The sequence below is a fragment of the Elephas maximus genome, chromosome 3 (assembly GCF_024166365.1).
Source record: "Elephas maximus indicus isolate mEleMax1 chromosome 3, mEleMax1 primary haplotype, whole genome shotgun sequence".
Classification (NCBI taxonomy): Eukaryota; Metazoa; Chordata; class Mammalia; order Proboscidea; family Elephantidae; genus Elephas; species Elephas maximus.
Window position 1 is genome coordinate 79,415,815 of NC_064821.1, and position 20,492 is coordinate 79,436,306.

At 41.6% G+C, this 20,492-nt stretch overlaps 1 protein-coding gene across 3 annotated transcripts in view; it reads right to left on the minus strand.

Annotated features, from left to right (window-relative positions):
- Nucleotides 1-20,492, minus strand: part of MTF1 (metal regulatory transcription factor 1) — a 56,268-nt gene that overhangs the window by 24,802 nt on the left and 10,974 nt on the right. For all 3 annotated transcript variants that reach the window (XM_049878815.1, XM_049878814.1, XM_049878816.1), the window contains exons 3-7: nucleotides 13,176-13,414; nucleotides 12,030-12,161; nucleotides 6,795-6,868; nucleotides 6,212-6,348; nucleotides 2,463-2,540 (exon numbers count right to left, since the gene is read on the minus strand). In XM_049878815.1, coding sequence (XP_049734772.1) covers nucleotides 2,463-2,540; nucleotides 6,212-6,348; nucleotides 6,795-6,868; nucleotides 12,030-12,161; nucleotides 13,176-13,414 — 660 coding nt within the window. The remainder of the gene's footprint in view (nucleotides 1-2,462; nucleotides 2,541-6,211; nucleotides 6,349-6,794; nucleotides 6,869-12,029; nucleotides 12,162-13,175; nucleotides 13,415-20,492) is intronic.

Here is a 20,492-nt window from a genome sequence, read left to right on the forward strand (position 1 = left end):
TGGTTTTTTTGGTGGTTTACCCTCAACTTAACTGATTATTCTGTCATATCTAACTACTGTTAAGCCCATCCAGTGAATTTTTTACTTCAGACACCATAGTTTTCAGTTCCAGAATTTCCATTTGGTTCATTTTTAATAGTTTCTATTTTTCTGCTGATATTTCCTATTTGTTCAAACATTACAAGCATATTCCTTTACATCTTTGAGCATAAAATAGCTGTTTAAAAATACCTGTCTGCTAATTCCAACATCTGGGTCATCTTGGAGTGAGTCTCTACAGATTACCTTTTCTCTTGAATAGGGGTCATGTTTTCCTGTTTCTGCGTATGTCTACTAATTTTGGATAGGCCTGGACACTGCAAATGATACGTTGTAGAGACTCTGGATTCTGTCATACTTCTCTGAAGAGTGACTTTTTTTGCTTTAACAAACCATTACCTTGGCTGTGCCCGAACTCCAAATTCTGCCTCCCTTGTAGTGGATAACAGCTGTTACCTCTGTTTAGTTCTTTAGCCTTAGCTGGGCTGCTTACAGTATGTCCACAAATCCACAGCTGAGGGATCCGCCAGACATTTGGGCAAAGTTTATACACAGAAGTTGGGGCTCCTCCTTTGTGGCTCTTCCCTTTCCAGGCGATCCCTCCTCACATTCCAGATGCTGTGGTTACCCTGAACTCTGCCCTCTGGTTATTCAACCCAGTAAGATGGAGCTGTTACTGAGTTTAAGCCACGTTGTTTGGTCCCAGCTTGGGTTTGTCCTGAGGTGATAAGTACTAAAACCTGAAAATTCACCCAGTGCCTTTCCTTTCTTCCAAGGGTTACTTACAGTTTCTGCCTGCTTCTGGCTATACTCTGCTGTTGTCATGTAGTTGTTTTTTATATTTTGTCTAGCATTTATAGTTGTTTTCTGTGGAAGGGTCGGTCTGATAAAAGCAAATCTGCCATTACCAGAAGGAGAACCCAGGCCTTGGGGTGCTTACATAAAAAACACATTTTCGGAACTCATTCTCAGAGACATTGATTCAGTAGAGTTGAGGAGAGGCCCAAAAATCTAGATTTTTAAAAAAGTGTTGTAGATAATTCCATTGACCACATTTTGAGAAATACCTTTTCACAGCATTTCTGGGTCATTTGGTCTCTACTCAATATTTCCTATCACATCTAGGCTTCATCTCATGTACTTTGGACATGTTATCAGGAGGGACCAGTCCCTGGAGAAGGCATCATGCCTGGTAAAGTAGAGGATAAGCGAAAAAGAGGAAGACCCTCAACGAGATGGGTTGACACAGTAGCTGCAACAACGGGCTCAAACAAAGCAACAACTGTGAGGATGGCACAGGACTGAAGAGTGTTTTGTTCTGTGGCACAGAGAGTCGCAATCAGTCAGAACTGACTAGACGGCACCTAACAACAACATACTCACATAAAACCTAGACTAATTTATATTTATTTACTGGCGGGAAAACAGCAAAAACTTCAAACTCAACCAATTAGTATTGGTAACACTATAAAATTCAAAAATTCTCATGAGGGAGCGTATATAAACTCAGGCTCAATGCAGTGGTCTGTAAGTCATGGGAATCACAGGAAAATTCCCTAACAGAGTGAGCTGACGCAATCAGATCCCCAAGACAGAGAGGGCTTGTATAGGGGGTCCCCTTCAAAAACCCAATGTAGTTGAGTTCAAGGGAAGGGAAAAGATTAACTCAGATCAGACAGGCAGGGTTTGAGAAAGTTTCTTGTTGTTATCGTTACCTGCTGTCAGTTGGCCCCCGACTCGTGGCAAACCCAGGCACAATGGAACAAAACACCATTTGGCCCTTTTCTATCCCCACAATCAGCTGCAGATCAGACCACTGAGATCCATATCGTTTTCACTGGCTGATTTTTGGACACAGATTGCCAGGTCTTTCTTCCTAGTCTTAGTCTAGAAGCTCCACTGAAACCTGTTTAGAATCATAGCTACATGCAACCCTCCAATGACACAGCTGTGGTGGCTGCACAGGAATCCAACCAGGGTCTCCTGCATGGAAGATGAGAATTCTGCCACTGAACCACTGATGTCCTCTTTGGAAAGTCTAGAAACTGAAATTATGACTACATCTTACAGCAGACTAGACTTTAAGCTCCTCAAGGATAGAGCACACCTATTTTTTACCACTATTAAGCTCAGCACCAGCACAGCATCCGGATAAAGTACACATTCAATATTTACTAAAAGAATAGAGAAACTTTCTGGGGCCAGGAGGTTATCAAGTGACTGACCTGGGTCAATGGGATTAGGCATCAGCGAGAACATCCTCTCCTATGAGAGGTCTTAACAGAAAATAAATCCAACGGTCAGTAGTTGAACATTACTAAGCCTGGAAGACTTCAAAGACTGGCCTTCCTCAGTTTTCCCTTCAAAAGGAGTACTCAATTCTTGCACCTACTCTTTAGCATCCATACCACAAGTGTACTTACTGTATTGGAATTTTCTCGCAGTTCAGAATCTGTGGACAGAAGGCTCAAGTCACTCAGACAAAGTGAGTTATTTGTATCCTGTGAAAGAGAAAAATTCTAATTGAGTAACAAAAATCAGGACTTCCAGCAGTATATCATATACTAAGACACATAGACAAACTCTCCCAGGTTCTAAATGTCTACATATATTACACAGCAAGGCACAAACCATCCAAAGCAAGGGCTATGGCAGTTAATTGCATTTTTAAAAGCCCTGATATTCTTAGAACAATCTCTTACATTTCTTAAGGGGGCTAACAAATTAAGAGTTCTTAGATTTTCTGAGGAAACCCCTGGTGGAGTAGTGGTTAAGTGCTATGGCTGCTAACCAAAGTGCAGGCAGTTTGAATCCACCAGGCGCTCCTTGGAAACTCTATGGAGCAGTTCTACTCTGTCCTATAGGGTCGCTATGAGTCAGAATCAACTCGACAGCACTGGGTTTGGTTTTGCTTTTTTTTCAGATTATCTCATGACTCAGGCTCCACAGTGACAAAAGCTGCAATAATACGAAAGTAAGAATATTTGTACAATTGGTCTTATCATTTTCAAAATGATTTCACATGACCTCATTTGCCATTCATATAAACCTTTGAAGTATTATTTTATATTCCCATTTTAAATATGAGAAAACTGATGCTAAGACAGTGGCAGTGAACTGTTCTAGAATACACAGCTAATTAGTGGAAGACAAACCCAGTGCTTCTGATTGAAAAGTCCTTCTTCGTTCCATTATACCACTGAGTCCCCAATATGGCAATCTGAGGGATCCTTACTTGGAGCAGTACTGAGGATTTACTATTCAAATACCACTGCCCAGGCTAATTCTGAACTCTAGATTCTTTCAATGTCAGTCGCAATTCATACGCTTTATATGGTGACTCTGTTTACCTCATGTGGGTCAGATGCTTCCATTCATACATGCATTCAACAAATATTTATTGAGCATCTACTATGGATTAGGCACTGTTCCTGGACCAGGGATAAAGTAATGAACAAAACAAAGTCTTTGCCCCCCATGGAGTTACATTCTAGTGGGGAGAGGACAAAAAACAAAAATGCACACACAACAAAAACAAACATACACTATACGAGTGCTGGGGGCGAGGGTACAGGAAAGAGAATGGGAATGCTGGGTAGGAGCTGCTCTCTCATTAGATAGTTAGGAAGACCTCTCAGATAAGGCAGCATTTATGCACAGAAAGTGAGACATCCACAAATCTGGAGAAAGTGTTCCAAGCAGAGGGTACGGCAGGTACAGAGGTCTGATGCCAGGGGTGGGCTTTCCTTGTTCAAGGAACCACAAGGGGGACAGAATGGCTGAAGTGAGGGGAAGAGGAAGTAGATGAGGTTAGAGAGGTGACCACGCCAGACTGGGTAAGGCCTTATGGGCCATTATAAAGATTTTCATTTTTACTTTAACTGATACAAGAAGCTACTGAAGGACTATAAGCAGAGGAAAGCCATTATCTGCCTTATGGTTTAGAAAGATCACTCTGGCTGATATGGAATAGTTTATAGTGGGGGAGGGGATGCTAAGAAGACCACCTAGTAGGTTACTGCAATAATTCAGGCAAGAGATGATAGTGGTGTGAACAAAGTCATCGGAAGAAGTGATCAGATTCTAGATATATTCTCAAGGTAGAGCTGATAGGCTTTGCTGGTGGACTGGATGCGGAGTGTGAGGAAAAAAGAGTCAAGAGTGACTTCAAAAATTCTGTCCTCTGCCACTAGAAAAACAGAGTTACCATTTACTAAGATGAGGAAGACTCCAGAAAAAAAAAGTTTGGACATGTTAAGTCTGAGATGCCTAGTAGATATTCAAGTGGAGATGTCAAGTAGGTGGTTAAACATATAAGTCTGGAGTTCAGGGAGAGATTCAGTCTGGAGTGATAAATTTAGGACCCAAAGACAATACAGATGGCATTTAATGCCTTAAGAACATGTAAGATTCACTCTGCTGGGGAGTGAATAGAGATCCTGAGAAGATGAGGTCTGAAGACTGAGCACTGAGGCCCTCCAATGTGTACAGGCTGCTGGCACTTAAACTGTCCTTAGAATGCTACAAACTTGAGAAAACTGGCTACATTTAATATATGCAACTTAGTAGACAAGAATCTCAAATCTTAATATTCTTATCTGGATTTACAGATGAAACTGAGGCAGAGAGAAGCCATTTGCTTCAGGTCCCACAATTAGTGGCAGAGCGCAGACTTGAATTCAGGCAGCTGTGCCCAGAGGCTACACTTTTCACAAGGAATACTATTTTTTCTCTCAACATAGGGGTTAGGAACTGGGCTCTGGAATCAAAATGCCTGTCTAAATTAGATAATTATCAACTGTGCAACCTCAGGCAAGTTATTTAATTTCTCCTTACCTCAAATTTCTTTCTCAATAAAATGGGGATAATAGTACATACCTCACCGGATACTTATGAGTAAGAAAATCCATATAAAAGCACTTAGCACAGTGCCTGGTACATAGCAAACATTCAATAAATATTTGTTATTAATATTATTAATAAAACAAAGGGGGAGAGAATTATAACAGGTCCCTTTGTTGTTTAAAAATTGGAAACCACAGAATCAGAGTATGCTATCTCTCCAAACCAAAAAAACCAAACCCACTGCCGTTGAGTCGATTCCGACTCATAGCGACCGTACAGGACAGAGTAGAACTGCCCCATAGAGTTTCCAAGGAGTGCCTGGCAGATTTGAACTGCCGACCTTTTGGTCAGCAGCAGTAGCACTTAACCACTAGGCCACCAGGGTTGCCACTTCTCACAAAATCAAAATCATACTACACACCCGAGGCGTCTCATTATTCAAAAGGGAATCAGATGCTTCAATCTATCTGTAAATTGTAAATAGTAACACCCTCACTTCACAGGGAAGTGCTCAATGCCATATTAGAAGTATTGTTAAATGCCCTCGAGTGAATTCTGACTCATAGCGACCCCTATAGGACAAAGGAGAACTAGCCCACTGGGTTTCCTAGGCTATAATCTTTAGGAAAGTAGGCTGCCACGTCTTTCTCCCGCAGAGCCGCTGGTGGGCTTGAATCGCTGATCTTTCATTTAGCAGCTGGGTGCTTAACCACTGCTCCAGCAGGGATCCTTATATTAGAAGTAGTAACCTCCCTGGAAAGAGCTGCAGCGGGGAGGTAAGTATGGAGGAGGGGCTTCGTAAAGAAGAATAGACAAAACTGCCTGAAACTCTGCAAGAGCTTATTCTGCCGTTGTGCTTTAAGCCAACGGCGCTTAAATTTTTGCTGTGCAGCCCGTTCAGAAGGGTAAGTGGCTCTCTGGACTCTGCCTGGTTTTCCAGAGACAGATGTGTGAAGCAAACCATTAATTCATGTCTCAAACTCAAGTAAAGATACGTCCTTTTACAGGGATGAAGAGGAAAACAATACCCCCTTAAGAGCAACTGGATGACCCTTTGAAAGCCATTCTGTACCTCTGGTTTTAAGACCACCTCCTTCCATCACACCTGATGGAAATAAGGCGGAGCTGAATCAGAGGCTGCAGCACAGGAAGCCTGGAGAAATTTCCGGCTTCCACCACCCATCACAAAAACATAGATCTTGACCGAGATTTTCCCTCTTGTTTTTTAACAGACACAGAATACATTTTAACCTTTTAGTCTGATACACAAATAACCGTTCCTATCCTGTAGTGCCCAGACCAAAGCACGAGACAAAACACTGCACACCTCTGAGCCATTGTGGTGTGGAAGTGCATTGTATGAGTGTCCTTTGTTATCATGACCTTTCATGTGACTTTTGAGACTGTACTGGGTGCTGAATGTTTTCTCACAGCCATTACTGGGGCAGAAAAAGGGTCTTTCACCTGCAAGAATGACAAAGTAATGTTAATTTCACCATAAAGTCATGTCACTGGATTAAGAAATCTACCTTTCCCAAACAGAAGGAAGTAAATATTCTTAAGAGGGTGTAGGAAGTAATTGTTACAAGTTGAATAAATCACATTCAATCATCTCACTCCTAAAATTTACTGCAGAGCAAACCACTGGGAATGGCCTGCTCCTGGGAAGTTTAAAGAGATTATTTTCTCCCAGCTTCTTTTTTCAAGTATTTCTATATTGATTTCATTTCTTAAGATTGGATTCTCGAGTCCAACCTTAAGATCTTTTCACTTCTGAAAGAAACGCAAACATTACAGGGGAAGGCTAAGCTTGTTCCCTCCACATCACTCTACAGGTCTCAAAAGAAACACAGATATCTATGGGCTCGATGAAGGCTAAAGTAAAAAAATAAAAAGTAACCTAAACTCACCAGTATGTGTGCGGACATGAGTTTTAAGGTGGTGGCTTGCCGCAAATGCTTTTCCACAGCCGTCGTGATCACACCTGAATCAGTTGTTCAAGCAAAAAGAAACAGCAGTCATTAGCTATGAGGTCTTTAACGAACATCTTCTGTAAAATGCAAACTAAAGCAAATGTTCAGAACACTCAGACCAGATGGATGCAAACTGGCTTCAGAGTTGGGAATGATGAGAGGTCCTTGGAAAAGCAAGGATCAGAGGGAGTTGATGGTCCAAGGTAAGTATTTCCTGTCTTACAGGTAAAGCATATGTTGAGAGCCCGGACAATATAAGCCTTTTCATAAATTACTTAAAAGACTGTATTAACAGTGACAGTCCGCATGGAAAATCTACTGCCAGTGGAATATTAGGAATATCAGTGGTGGGTGAAGAGGTGCTCACATATGCATGGGAGCCTGAAAGATGATATTAGAACAAAGAATGTCAGAATTTATTGATGCCAATGACTTATCTATATATTCTTCAGTGTCAAGAGGTACTTCTTGTTCCTTCACTTCCTTGATAACCAAAGTCAGAATTAATCTTTCCCTTCTCAGAACTTTTAAGGCACTTAATATACTTCTTTTATGGCACCTCTCATTTCCAATCTTATGTAATCTGTGTGTACATTCATTATCTGCTCTTCTAGATTGTAAACTCTTTGAGGGCAGGGTCCATGTAGTTCTTTACTTTGGTATAGTTCTTGCACACAGCAGGCATTCAATAATTATTTATATTGAATTAATGCAGGTTCTTATAAACCAAAACACATTCTTTAAATAAATAGAGTTCCATCTAACATTCAAGAAGAAATTCCACTAGCAGTATTAATCACCACAAAGACAAATGCATTTGACTGAACAGAAATCAGAGTCCGCTCAGCAGCCTCTGAGGGAAAAAAGTAACCTAAGCTTCACAGGATCTAGAGAGTAAGGAGCTAGAATCAACTAACTTCACTTTTAAAGGCACCATGACTCAGGAATATATCTGTAATTTAAAAACACAATTCCATTTAATTCATATTTAAGAGCCGTTATGGATTGACTTGTGTCCCCCCAAAATGTGTGTCAACTTGGCTAGGCCATGATTCCCAGTACTGTGTGGTTGTCCACCATTCTATGATCTGATGTGATTATCCTGTGTTGTAAACCTTAACCTCTGTGATGTCAATGAGGCAGGATTAGAGGCAGTTATGCTAATGAGGCAGGACTCAATCTATAGGATTAGGTTGTATGCTAAATCGCTCTCTTTTGAGATATAAGAGAGAGACTTGAGCAGAGAGAAGAGGTATCTCATACCACCAAGAAAGAAGCACTGAGAGCAGAGTGTGTCCTTTGGACCTGAGATTCCTGTGCCGAGAAGCTCCTAGACCAGGGGAAGATTGATGACAAGGAGCTTCCCCTAGAACCATTAGAGAAAGAAAGCCTCCCTTGGGAGCTGGTGCCCTGAATTCAGACTTCTAGCCTTCTAAAGTTGTGACAGAATAAATTTCTGTTTGTTAAAGCCATCCACTTGTGGTATTTCTGTAACAGTAACACTAGACAACTAAGATAGAATTTGGTTCCAGGAGAGTGGGGTGCTGCTCTAACATACCTAAAACATGGAAGGGGTTTTGAAACTGTGAATGGGTAGAGGTTGGAACAGTTTTAAGGTGACTAATAGTAAAAGCCTATATTGCCTTGAGGAGACTGTTGGTGGGATTACAGACACCAAAGACAATTCTGGTGGGGACTCAGAAGGAAGTGAAGAGAGCTGTAATGCCAGAAATGGTGCACACAGCGAGAAGCAGCACAGAAATGGCAGCAGCAGAGCAAGGAGATTGGCACAAGACGGGTTAGAAGTCGACCCATGGTGCAAGAGAGCTAAATGCCTTTGCACAAGAGGCTTCCTGCGGAGTGGGATACCTCGGCACTTATTGGTGAAGCTAGGCTTGCCAACCCATGGAGCAAGAGAGCTGAGTGCCTTCTGGGCGAGGTTTACTGGTGGAGTGGGGTGCCTCCAGAAACTTATCAGTAGAGCTAAAGAGCTTTGGAACACTTGGCTGAGCAGGGCAGACACCTGGCCAGCCAGCCCAAGAGGCTGGAGGGGCCAAGAGGCCAAGGAACCAGGAAGCAGAAGCTGAAGACAAAAGGAACCCAGGAAGCAGAGCTGCCTCAGTCTCAAAGCGTACGGCCATGACCTCTGGGGTTTCAATGGGTGGAGCCATGGCCTCTAGGATTTCAAAGGGTGGGGCCACAGCTTCATATGTTTCAAAGATTCAGATCTTCACCAACACGGATCCAGAGTGTAGGGCTGCCTTTCATGAGTGCTAGTGGGATGCGGCCAGGTCCACCGCCCAAAGCTGAGGGGGCAGGGCTCCCATGCCCAAGGGGCAGGAGAACAGGGCCTCGTGCCTGTTCCACTATTGTACTTTGGAAGCTGATAACTTGTATTCTAGATTTCACAGCTGAAGAAGAATTTTGCAGATGAGATTTTGGACTTGGAGTTGATTTAAGACTTTTGTGGTGATATGATGGGGTGGATGTGTTTTATGTGTGGCAAGGACATGAATTTTGGGGGGTCAAAGGGTGGAATGTTATGCATGGAACTGTGAACTTGGCTAGGCTGTGATTCTCAGTATTGTGTGGTTGTCCACCATTTTGTGATCTGATGTGATTATCCTATGTGTTATAAATCCTAACCTCTATGATGTTAATGAGGCAGGATTAGAGGCAGTTATGCTAATGAGGCAGGACTGAATCTATAGGATGAGGTTGTATCTTGAGTCAATCTCACATTTTTGAGATATAAAAGAAAGAACCAAGCAAAGGTGAGAGGGATCTTATACTACCAAGATAAAAACATCGGGAGTGGAGTGTGTCCTTTAAACCGGGGGTCCCTGCGCTGACAAGTACCTAGACCAGGGGAAGACTGATGACAAGGACCTTCCCCGAGAATTGACAGAAAAAGCCTTCCCGGGGAGCTGGCGCCCTGATTTTTTGGACTCCTAACCTCCTAGACTGTGAGAGAATAAATTTGTTTGTTAAAGCCATCCACTTACGGCATTTCTGTTATACCAGAACTAGATAACTAAGACAAGAGCTGATTACTCCTGAAGACTTTTAAGTTGTTTCTAAGTCTCCTCATGAGGAGATGAGTGACCTGAAAGGGAGACATTGCATATTTAATTCAATAAACATAATGGCAGTATCTCCTGCCAAAATTCAAACATGTGATTTAGGGGCAATTTTCAGTAATATACCTATATTACATTTAGAGGGAGCCTCACAAACTGATTATCTCATAATAATGTCATATAATCAGCCCAGTGTTGTTTCTGAATAACTATTAAATGTCCAGAAGCATGCTAGGTGCTATGAGTAGAGAAGAAGGAAGTCTTTCCTTCAACCTTAGTACATTTATACATTTATCAATTAAAAAAATAAAATTAAAAAATATATATATGTACACACACATATTTATATAAATAAAATGGATGATACTAAATATATGTGTATACACACCAGTGATACTTTAAAATGACAACTGAACAAGTGACAAAATAAAATACCTATAGCACTTAGCCTAAGCATTCCTACCCCTCATTTCCCTTCTAATCTCTCTTCTCCTGCCCACTAAGTCTACTGCCCTCTGGGCTCAAAGCATTTTGGGCATTTCTCAGTCTCAGATAATGTCTGGTTACTTGTCATTCTTTTCCAGCAGGCTGTAAGGTTCTTGAGAGGAGAGCCTGTGTCTTAGTATTTCTCTAGCACCAATAAAAGTACTTACCACATAAGTAAGTTTAAACAAATGATTGTTGAAAGTAAAGGAAAACAACGATGAGGTACTACTACACACCTATTAAAATGTCTAAAATCCAAAAAACTGACAATACCAAATGCTAGTGAGGATGTGGAGCAATAGGAATGCTCATTCACTGTTGGCGGGAATGCAAAAATGGAAAAGGCACCTTGGAAGACAGCTAAACATAGTCTTATCATATGACCCAGCATTTGCACTTCTTGGTATTTACCCAAAAAAGTTGAAAATTTATGTCTACAGAAAACCTGCATATAAGATGTTTATGGCAGCTTTATTCATAATTGCCAAAACTTGGAAGCAACCAAGATGTCCTTCAAAGGGTGAATGGATAAACAAACTGTGGTACATACATATAGTGAAATATTATTCAGCGAAAAAAGAAATTATCCACCAAAGCCACAAAAAGACAAAGAGGAACCTTAAATCTGTATTGCAAAGTGAAAGAAGCCAACACTGTATTATTGCAACTATGTAACATTCTAGAAAAAGCAAAACTATAGAGACAGTAAGATCAGTGGTTCCCAGGCGTTTGGGAAGAGAGAAGGAGGGATAAATAGGTGGAACATGGGATTTTTTTTTTTTAGAGCAATGAAACTATTCTGTATGCTACTGTAATGATGGATACATGACCTTATGCATTTATCAAAACCTACAGAAATTTTTTTTTTATAGAACTGCACAGCACCAAGAGTGAAACTTAATGTAAACTTGGAGTTTAGTTAATAACAACCCACCAAAAACCCACTGCCACCGAGTCAATTACCAATTCATAGCGACCCTATAGGACAGAGTAGAACTGCCCCCACAGAGTTTCCAAGGAGCGGCTGATGGATTCCAACTGCCGACCTTTTGGTGAGCAGCCGTAGTTCTTAACCACTACGCCACCAGGGTTTCCTAGTTAATAATAATGCATTAATATTCATTCATCAACTGTGACAAATGCTCCACACTATGCAAAGCTTTAATAATAGGGGAAATTGGTGGTGGGGGGGGTGGTGGTAACAGAGAAGACATGTGGAAGCCCTCTGTACTTTCAGCTCTATTTTCTGTAAACCTAAAACTGCTTTAAAAATTAAAGTCTATTATGTAATAATAATTTTTTTTTTTTTTTAAATAAAAGAAAGGAAAAAAATGAGGTGGAAAGCCTATCATCTACAGAGTAAGGGTGTTCTTGGAATCCATCACCACCTCTCCAATCCGCAAGAGGTTATAGCTCTCCAGACACGAACAATACAAATGGGTTTTATAGTAAACACAGAAAACAATCCCAGAGGAGAGCTATAACTCCAAAGAAATAACTGGTGAAGGAAGTTTTCTTTCTATTTGAAAACAATTTGAGTACATTAAGATACCCAGTTGAAACCCGATCTGTGACAAACAGGCCTGTAGAAAACAGTAAGACCTACCGAAATGGCTTTTCTCCTGTATGGGTTCGAATGTGCTTCCTCAGATCACTGAGTGTGGTGAAGTATTTGCTGCAGCCTTCAGATTCACAGTTAAATGTTTTCCCTGTGTGAAGCCTCTGATGTGCTTTCAGCCTGTAAAATATCCCAAAGAAATTCCCTTTATCATACTAGTCTACAGAGCCTTCCCTTGTCAACTCATTGTGCCTTAGGATCAAGTGGATTCTGAAGAACTGTATACCCATAATACATTAGCACCCCAAGTTTTTCACCCAAAGAGAAATTTGATAAGTGCATAGCATATACTCTGCTGACCTGGACTGCAGCACCTTGGACCCCGACCCAGATCTGCTGCCCCCTTCAGGAACATTGCACTGAGTCCCTGGACTAGTGCACCTCTGACGTTGCCAAGATGATCGTGGGTGACTGGTGCCTGTCTGGCATGCCAACCTGGTTTTCACCTACTGAGCCAACCGTCAGAAGGGTGTGCACCCCCAAACCAGCTGTTTACATGCAGGAATGCTATTTTCGCTTTTCGTCTTTTTTCTGCAAAGGCAAAAATCCTCTTTGGGTTTTTTCTGGTTAGTGAAAACAGATACTAATGTAGGTCTTTTGTAAAAGTGAAGTGGCATAAGGTGAACTTTCACAGAGCAGGGAAAACCTGTACTTAGAAAAGTGCCTACCACACAGTGAGTGCTTCCTAAGTGTTAGCTATTGTTATTTTTGTTATTTTACATCCAGTGCCAAAGACTAAACAAGTCTCCTGATACAAATGGTGGAAAACAGAAACGGCTATAGCGTAGGCCCATTTGTCAGGGTAGAAAAAAAGAAGCTATCTTCAAGGTGAGGTAGGAAAGAAAATATTAGAAGCCTCAGCACCAAGATCCGGAACCAAGAGGAGATATTACTCTATGTCAAGCACTAAAATCCCCAGGTCAGAATGTCACTCCATGACATACAAATCTAGCTAACTCTGTATATGCTGATCTGTTAAGTAACAAAGTCCTCTAGTGAATTTTCGATAGTTGAACACAGCTGTGCTCTTTAAAGCCCTGTGTGAACCTCTCTCTTGTGCAAAGAGAAAGAGCACTGCAGTCATGACCAGGTTAGGATCAGAGGCTGGTGAAGCAAGTCGACGAAGAGGCTGACCTGTACAGTGTGTTGAATGCCTTCTCACAGCCCTGCACGTCACACTCAAATGGCTTCTCCTTCGTGTGCACTCGCACATGGATCCTGAGGCTGTAGGAGGTGAGGAAGGCCTTGCCACAGCCCTCCTGATTACAGACAAAGGTGTACTCTCCTCGGTGAGTCTTCTGGTGGGTGCGCAGGTTGCCTGCTGTGCTGTAGGTTCGGGGACAGCCCTCAAAGGTGCACTGGTACCGCTTTACCTGGCAGACAGAGGACACCTCATCAACAGGACAAAAGGGCTTTCCAGGGCCTAACTCCCCCAAGAGCTTGGCTCTCAGGAGACACGAACAATACAAATGGGTTTTATAGTAAACACAGAAAACAATCCCTAACAACAAAGTGGGGAAATATTTCCACTGATCAAATCATACTTAAGCAACAAATGAGAAGAGCAACAAGGAAGAGATAAACTTGGAAGTAGGTGAATATTCTAAACAAATACAAGAAGGGTGTTTTCAGACTCTAGTATACATCTGTTCTCTAAAGATGAGCATATACAGTTACAGTTACCTAGATTCAAATATAATTTTGACTTTAAGGATTGATTAAACACCCTGCCCTCTTGCACTATACCTTGATAGGAATTGACCAAACATTAAATTGAGTCTAAAACATCCTGAAATTTATATACTCAATCTTAAGCAATATTTCCTCAGCATAGTTTCTACTGCCTAATTTCACATTCCCAAAACGAAAACAAGGTATCTCAAATTTCTTGGAATATTTGGTGGCATGACATTTCTCAAGCCACCAGCCTATTTGTTTCCTTTCACCACCAAATCTCTTGAAAGGGTAGTATGCCTCCACTTCCCTCAATGTTCATGTAACCCTTAACCACTGTACTAAAACTATTCTCTTGAGCTTCCTGATGGTCAAAGCCTTTTATCCTCCCCCATTCTCCTTGATTCTCTGCAATATATTTCATTGATGATGCCTTCTCCTTCTGAAAAGGTCCTTCACAACACAGTAGTATCACCCTGGTTCTTCTCAGGCACTCTTTATCTCCTTTACTGAGCCACTCCCTTCCCCTAACCCTTAAGTGTGGGCGTATTCCAAAACTTATCTCTTATCTCCCAAACCTTCCCCCACATCTACACTGGTGAGTGGAGGTAATATTAGACTTGATGTCAGAAGACTGAATTCTGGCACTTATGTTCGAGACCTTGAGCAAGTCACTTCACTTCTCTAAGCTTCAGGTTCTTTGTTTTTTAAATGAGAATATTAATGCCTACCCTGCCTGTCTCCAGTGGTTTTGAGTGGAACAAAATAGTATAAAAATCTGTAGAAATACCATGTAAATTATTTGATGCTATACATATCAAGGTGCTGGTACCACCTACTCTTCAGATTTAACTGTAGGTTCTGATGCATCTTCCTGTGCATCAATCTCTAATCCTAACCTTTCCCCAAAGCCTCAGTCAGTATCTCCAACTACACTATTGTTATTCATTCAACAGTTACTCAACCACTATGGCCCAGACATCGAGATATATACCACAGATAAAAAGGTGAACGAGACAAAAATCCCCACCTTTAAGGAGCTGCATTTTTAAGGAGAGCGTCAAGTGGACAAATTATTACACACTATTTGAGTTCTGTAATGTATACGTGCACAAGGTGCTGTGGCAACATGGAATAGGGAACACCTAACCCCTCTCAGAGAGAGTGGAAATTAGCGAAGGCTTAGAAGCTGAGGTACTCTCCGAGAACTGCGGATGGTTTTTGCTTGTTTATTTGTCTGTTTTTTAGGAAGAGCTGAAAAGGTTCTTCATACAAACCAGGAAGAGAAGAGCATTTAAGAAAGAATGAACAGAATGGGAACTGCATGGAGAGATGAATGAATATGCTGTGTACAGTGAACCACAAACGTACGTGCAGTATGTGAGAGACTGGCAGGAGAGGAATCTAGAAAAATCAGGCAAGGCTTCTTAAGGTAAGCTATGGAGTAGAGGAATAGGACAATGGGAAGCCACTACAGGTTTTAACCAAGATAGCAACACAATCAGATCTGGGGTTTAGGAGAGCGCATTCTAGCAGCCTTGTAGAAGATGAAAGAAGAGTAAAGAAAGGGATCGAAATTAAGAGAAGAGGGATAATAGTTCAGGAGAGAGATGAAGGGAGCCTAAACTAGGGAAGTAACAATGGAAATTATGAGAGATGAGTTCCAGAAGAATGAAGGAAGGAGAAGTGATTGACTGTAGTAACAATTGGGTACTGAGGTATGAAAGGAGAAGTCGAGATCAACCCCCATGATTATGGCCTAGATGATCAGCTAGATGGTCACACAACCAATTTGTGGCTGGCTTGGGTGAGGTAGAGATGATGAGTTGGGTTTGGGGTGTTGCCAAGACTTCCAGGTGGAATTGTCTAGCAGACAGACAGACATACAGGCTGGAAGCTAAAAGGAAAGTCTGACAAGAGTCTTAGTACAAAGGTAATAGCTCAGGTTCAATTCCCAGCTCTACCACTTACTAACGGTACAGCCTTGGGAAAGTTACTTAAACTCACAAAGCCTCAATTTCCTTATTTATAGCACAGAGGAAACAAAATCTATCTTTGCAGGATTGTTGCAAAGACTAGGAATGATACGTGTAAAGCATTTTAATATACTGGCTGGCATAGAGTAGGCAGTCAATAAAATAGACCCCTTTAAAGTCATCACCACTGAGGGTACCAGTAAAAGAAGCCTTTGGTGGGTGAGTGGGAGAAAGGGCTGGGACGTAGGAAGAGAAGCAAAAGAGGATGATGCCTCAGAAAACAAAAGAAAAAGGGTCTCAAGGAAAAGGGAATCATCGAAAATGTCAAATGTCAGGGAAAACAAGGAATAAGGATCGGGGAAGCCACTGGGTTCAGCAGTTAGGAATTCACTAATGACTTACAGAACTAATTCTAAGGAACTAATGGAGTCAGAAGCCTAGATTAAGGTAAATAAATGAAAGGTGAGGTAGAGGTGGAGAATACAGATGAAAGCAGCAGCACAAATGGTCTTTGGAGTTGACGAAGTTTTTTTTTTTTTTCCCCAAGTAGGGTAAGTCTTGAGCATATTTGGAGGAAGAAGATCCTAGGAGAAAGAAGTCAGAAGTTGAGGATCTAGGAAGGAACATAAAGAAAAGAAAGATATTTAAAAGCCTAAGTAGAGGAAAAAGCCTTATGTAAGAAGAGGGACATTCGGTTTCAGAGAACAGAAGAATTGAGGTAAGGATGGGTGTGACTCAGGTCAACACATTTTTCTGTAAAGGACCAGTCAGTAAACAGGCTTTCCAGGCTGCATGTGAAAGTAGCCATGGATAATACATAAATGAATGAGGACTTTATTTATGGACACTGAAACTTGGATTTCATATAACTGTTGTGTGTCAGGAAATATTATTCTTAATTTTTTTTTCAACCATTTAAAAAGGTAAAAACCATTCTTAGCTTGAGGGTCATACAAAAAAGGTATCAGGATGGCTATGGGCCAGTTTGCCAACACTTAAACCTACAGAAGTGGGGGAAGGGCCCTGACTACACCTGTCTCCCCCCCACTCCCGCTTTCATCTGTCCAACCCCCAATAAGATCTTGCACAAGTCTGTAGGTTCCTTAGGCAAGTGCTCTCTTACCTGTTCATTCCTCACCCTTCCTACTGCCATACAGGAGGTGCTCCACAAATAGTTGTTGAACCGAATTACTGAATCACCATTCTAGGCACTCCTCATGTCTCAGAGCCTAGTTTTGAAGCCAATCATTGCCACATTAATTCTAAAACAATGTTTTACATGTGACATCTCCTTCATCAAATGATAAACTCCTTTGCCTGATATTTAAGGTCCTTCTTCACAAGTCTTTCACTTCTATCACATTACCCCATGATCAGCCAAAGTGTAGGCTCTGTCTAGGTGCACAGACAACAAACAGGACACTCTTCTCCAATTGCAACACTAAGTTCCCACTTTCCTGTCTCCTCTCTCTCCACCGGAAATGCCTAGTTTCTTTCTTCTATGCTTTTCTGAGTCTCTATTCCTTCAATTCATGCCTCACTACTTCCAAGGCTCTCTACAATCACCCCATGTCTAGGCTACAGTGCCCTCCTCTGAATTCCAATGATATTTAACTATAACACTCATTTGACACTTAGCCTGTATTGTTACATATCCTCTCGTGCATATATCCTGACTTCTCACCAAGACCAAAAACCTCTTTGGTGCTGTTGTTGTTGGGTGCCTTTGAGTCTATTCTCACTCATCACGCATACACACCACACCTGTTGCCGTTGAGTCACTTCTGACTCATAGCAACCCTACAGGACAGAGTAGAACCACCCCCTAGGGTATCCAAGGAGCAGCTGGTGGATTCGAATTCCCGACCTTTTGGCTAGCAGCTATATCCCTTAACCACTGCACCACAAGGGCTCCATTCTGACTCATAGCAACCCTATATGACAGAGTAGAACTGCTCTGGCTGTAATCTTTATGGAAGCAGATCACCAAGTCTTTCTATCACAGAGCCACTGGGTGGGTTCGAACCACCAATCTTTTGCTTAGGAGCAGAGAGCTTAACCATTGCACCACCAAAGCTCCTTTCTTTTGTGCTGCCAGATAGAAATTTCAAAATAATCACTGACCAGTCAGAAGAACTGGCAATGTGAAAGTGGCAATAAAGGAGTCTTGCATGGCTCACTCATAAAGCTCATGAGAGTGGTCAACGGTAAGAGAAGAATTTGATTCTTAAGACGCTACTATGGTTGATAACTTTATAAGTAGCAGTGCAACAAATAATCAACTACTTTCCTGCCCTGCCAATCCCCACTCTCACCGGGGTTTTTTACTTGGCCAATTCAAACCTCCATTAAATGTTCCTTTCACAAGGAAATCTCCCAACTGCTCTTTACTCCCACCCCAAACTAGAATAGGTAGCCTTATTATAGGTTCTCACAGCTTCTGTACTTCTATAAAGCACATAATACAATGAAGGTTAAATAATTACATAATTAATTAACATAATTATTTAGTTGCTAGGCACAGGAGTAGTTAGTTATTAAATAAACACCTGTCGAATCAAGTAAGTGGCTGTAGGCTCCATGAGAGCTTCAACCAAGTCTGTCTTGTTCACTGCTATAGCCTCAAGGTCTACCCTTGTGGAGAAGTGGCACTCAATTCATGTTTGTTGAATGAAAGATAGAAGAAAATCAAACCAGCAGAACTGGGTGCTAATGAAAGTAGTGACAAAGACATTAAAGGAATAGGGTTTCAGAAAGGATGGTCAACTAGGTCAAATGCAGCAGAGATGACTGACAAAGTATTTCTTGAATTCAGCCAACTCAAAAGGTCGCAACTATCCCTAACAAGACTAGTTTCACTGAAGTGGTGGGAGCAGAAGTCAAAATGCAATGACCTAAGGAGTTAAGGAGAAGGGAGGAACTGGAGACAATAAATATCCACGACTCTTTCAAGAAACTTGACTGAGAAGATACAGTGAGAAAGAGAGAATAGAGTTGGGAAAGGCCACAGACTGGGGAAGGTATTTGTATTTAAAGGAGGGGGAGACGGTCAAATGTCTGCACCTCCCAATGTATGGTGAATAAATGAGTAAACCCTCACCCCATCTGGATATGGTAAATGGAAGTGACTATTCTGTGTCTTTCAGAATCATTTTTAAATTGCACCAAGTTTTACAAAAAGGGAAAAACTGGAACAGGAAGTTGCAAACATGTAGGTTTTCCTGGTTACATAGAGGGAGTGTTGCAACATTTGGTACATTAAATACAATTAATGTTTATCATTCATGCATTCAGTTATGTGTCAGGCATTGTACCATTTCAGGTACTAAACCCAAAACCCACTGCCATCAAGTCGATTCCAACTCATAGTGAGTGACCCTATGGGACAGCAGAACCACCCCCATAAAGTTTCCAAGGCTGTAAGTCTTTATGGAAACAGACTGCCACATCGTTCTCCCGTGGAGTGGCTGGTGGGTTCAAATCACCGACCTTTCTATTAGCAGCCAAGTGCTTAACCACTGTACCACCAGGGCTCCTTGTTCCAGGTATTAGGAATGCAGAATAAAAGGGCATAACCCCTGCTCTCCAGGAGGTCAAGGTCAAGAGGAGAATCAAATGAACAAACAACAAAAAATAGACAAGAAAAACCTAGCATGAGCTGTAATGATAATGGATGTTCGGCATACAATGGGAATACACAGAAGCTTAGACTTGGGGATGACTAAGAAAGGCTCTCAAAGGAGGTGAGGCCCAAGCTAAATTTAAAGAATTTGAGGGATGGGTAACAAATAATTAATTTGCCTATCAAAATCAATAAGAGTATCTATAATATAAATATAATGTCACTGATGATTCCACTGGATAATAAAGAAAGCACTCTTTCTCCAAAAGAGCTTAAATACTTTCATTTTTCCCTGTGTGGCCTTAGGCAGTTGCCAATTACTGTTTTAAGAAGCACGGAGGGAGCACAGGAGAGGTTCACTAAAGATCTGTGCTTAGTACGGAGTCTAATGCTAGTAATGGGCAGAAAACATGGGTTTTCAGACAACTGATGTTGATTTACAGTGTTCTGAGCAGTTCTGAATAGAGAAATACTTAACAAAGATGATTGCCCTGTTAAATCAACAGAATCAGTGAAGAAGGAAAAGAGAACGAGGTAAGCAAAAAAGAGAAAACTGAACCCTGGAGACAAAGCGCTTAAAAATTTCAGGAAAAAAGGTTGGGTTTCCACCGGAGGAAAAAGAAGCAAGGGCTACAGTACTAGATTCTACACACATGTACAGCCCCACGTTTGATAAGGACGGGGAGTGCCTGATTCTGAGCGCCTAGCATATGAACACTCTTACAAAGAAATGACTGGTTCGACTATTATGGCTGTAGGAGCTACCCTTTTCTCCCCATCACTAGGGACTTCCCTTACCTCTCCCAGATACCAACTCTGTCCCCACCCTGGCACTGATTTCATTTAGTCTACTCTGTAAGGTGCAAACCACAGAGCTCCAAAGAGAAATATAAGAGCTCTGAACTGACCCTGTTTCTTCAACAGGCCCCCCATCACCCATCCCAAGCTGAATTCACATAGATGTTCCCACACCTCAATCCTTTACCCTTACAGAATACCATCCTGCTCCCCCTCATTTCTCAGCCCTTTTCACAGCCAACGGGTCTCAGTGTCTGCCTCTCCTCTTTGCCTTTGGGAAGGTGGTATGTAATAGTGGAAAAGCATAGACTTTGGCATCCAGAAAGTCCTCAGTTCAAATCTTAGTTCTACCCCTCTCTAGTTTTATGTTCCTAAGCCTCC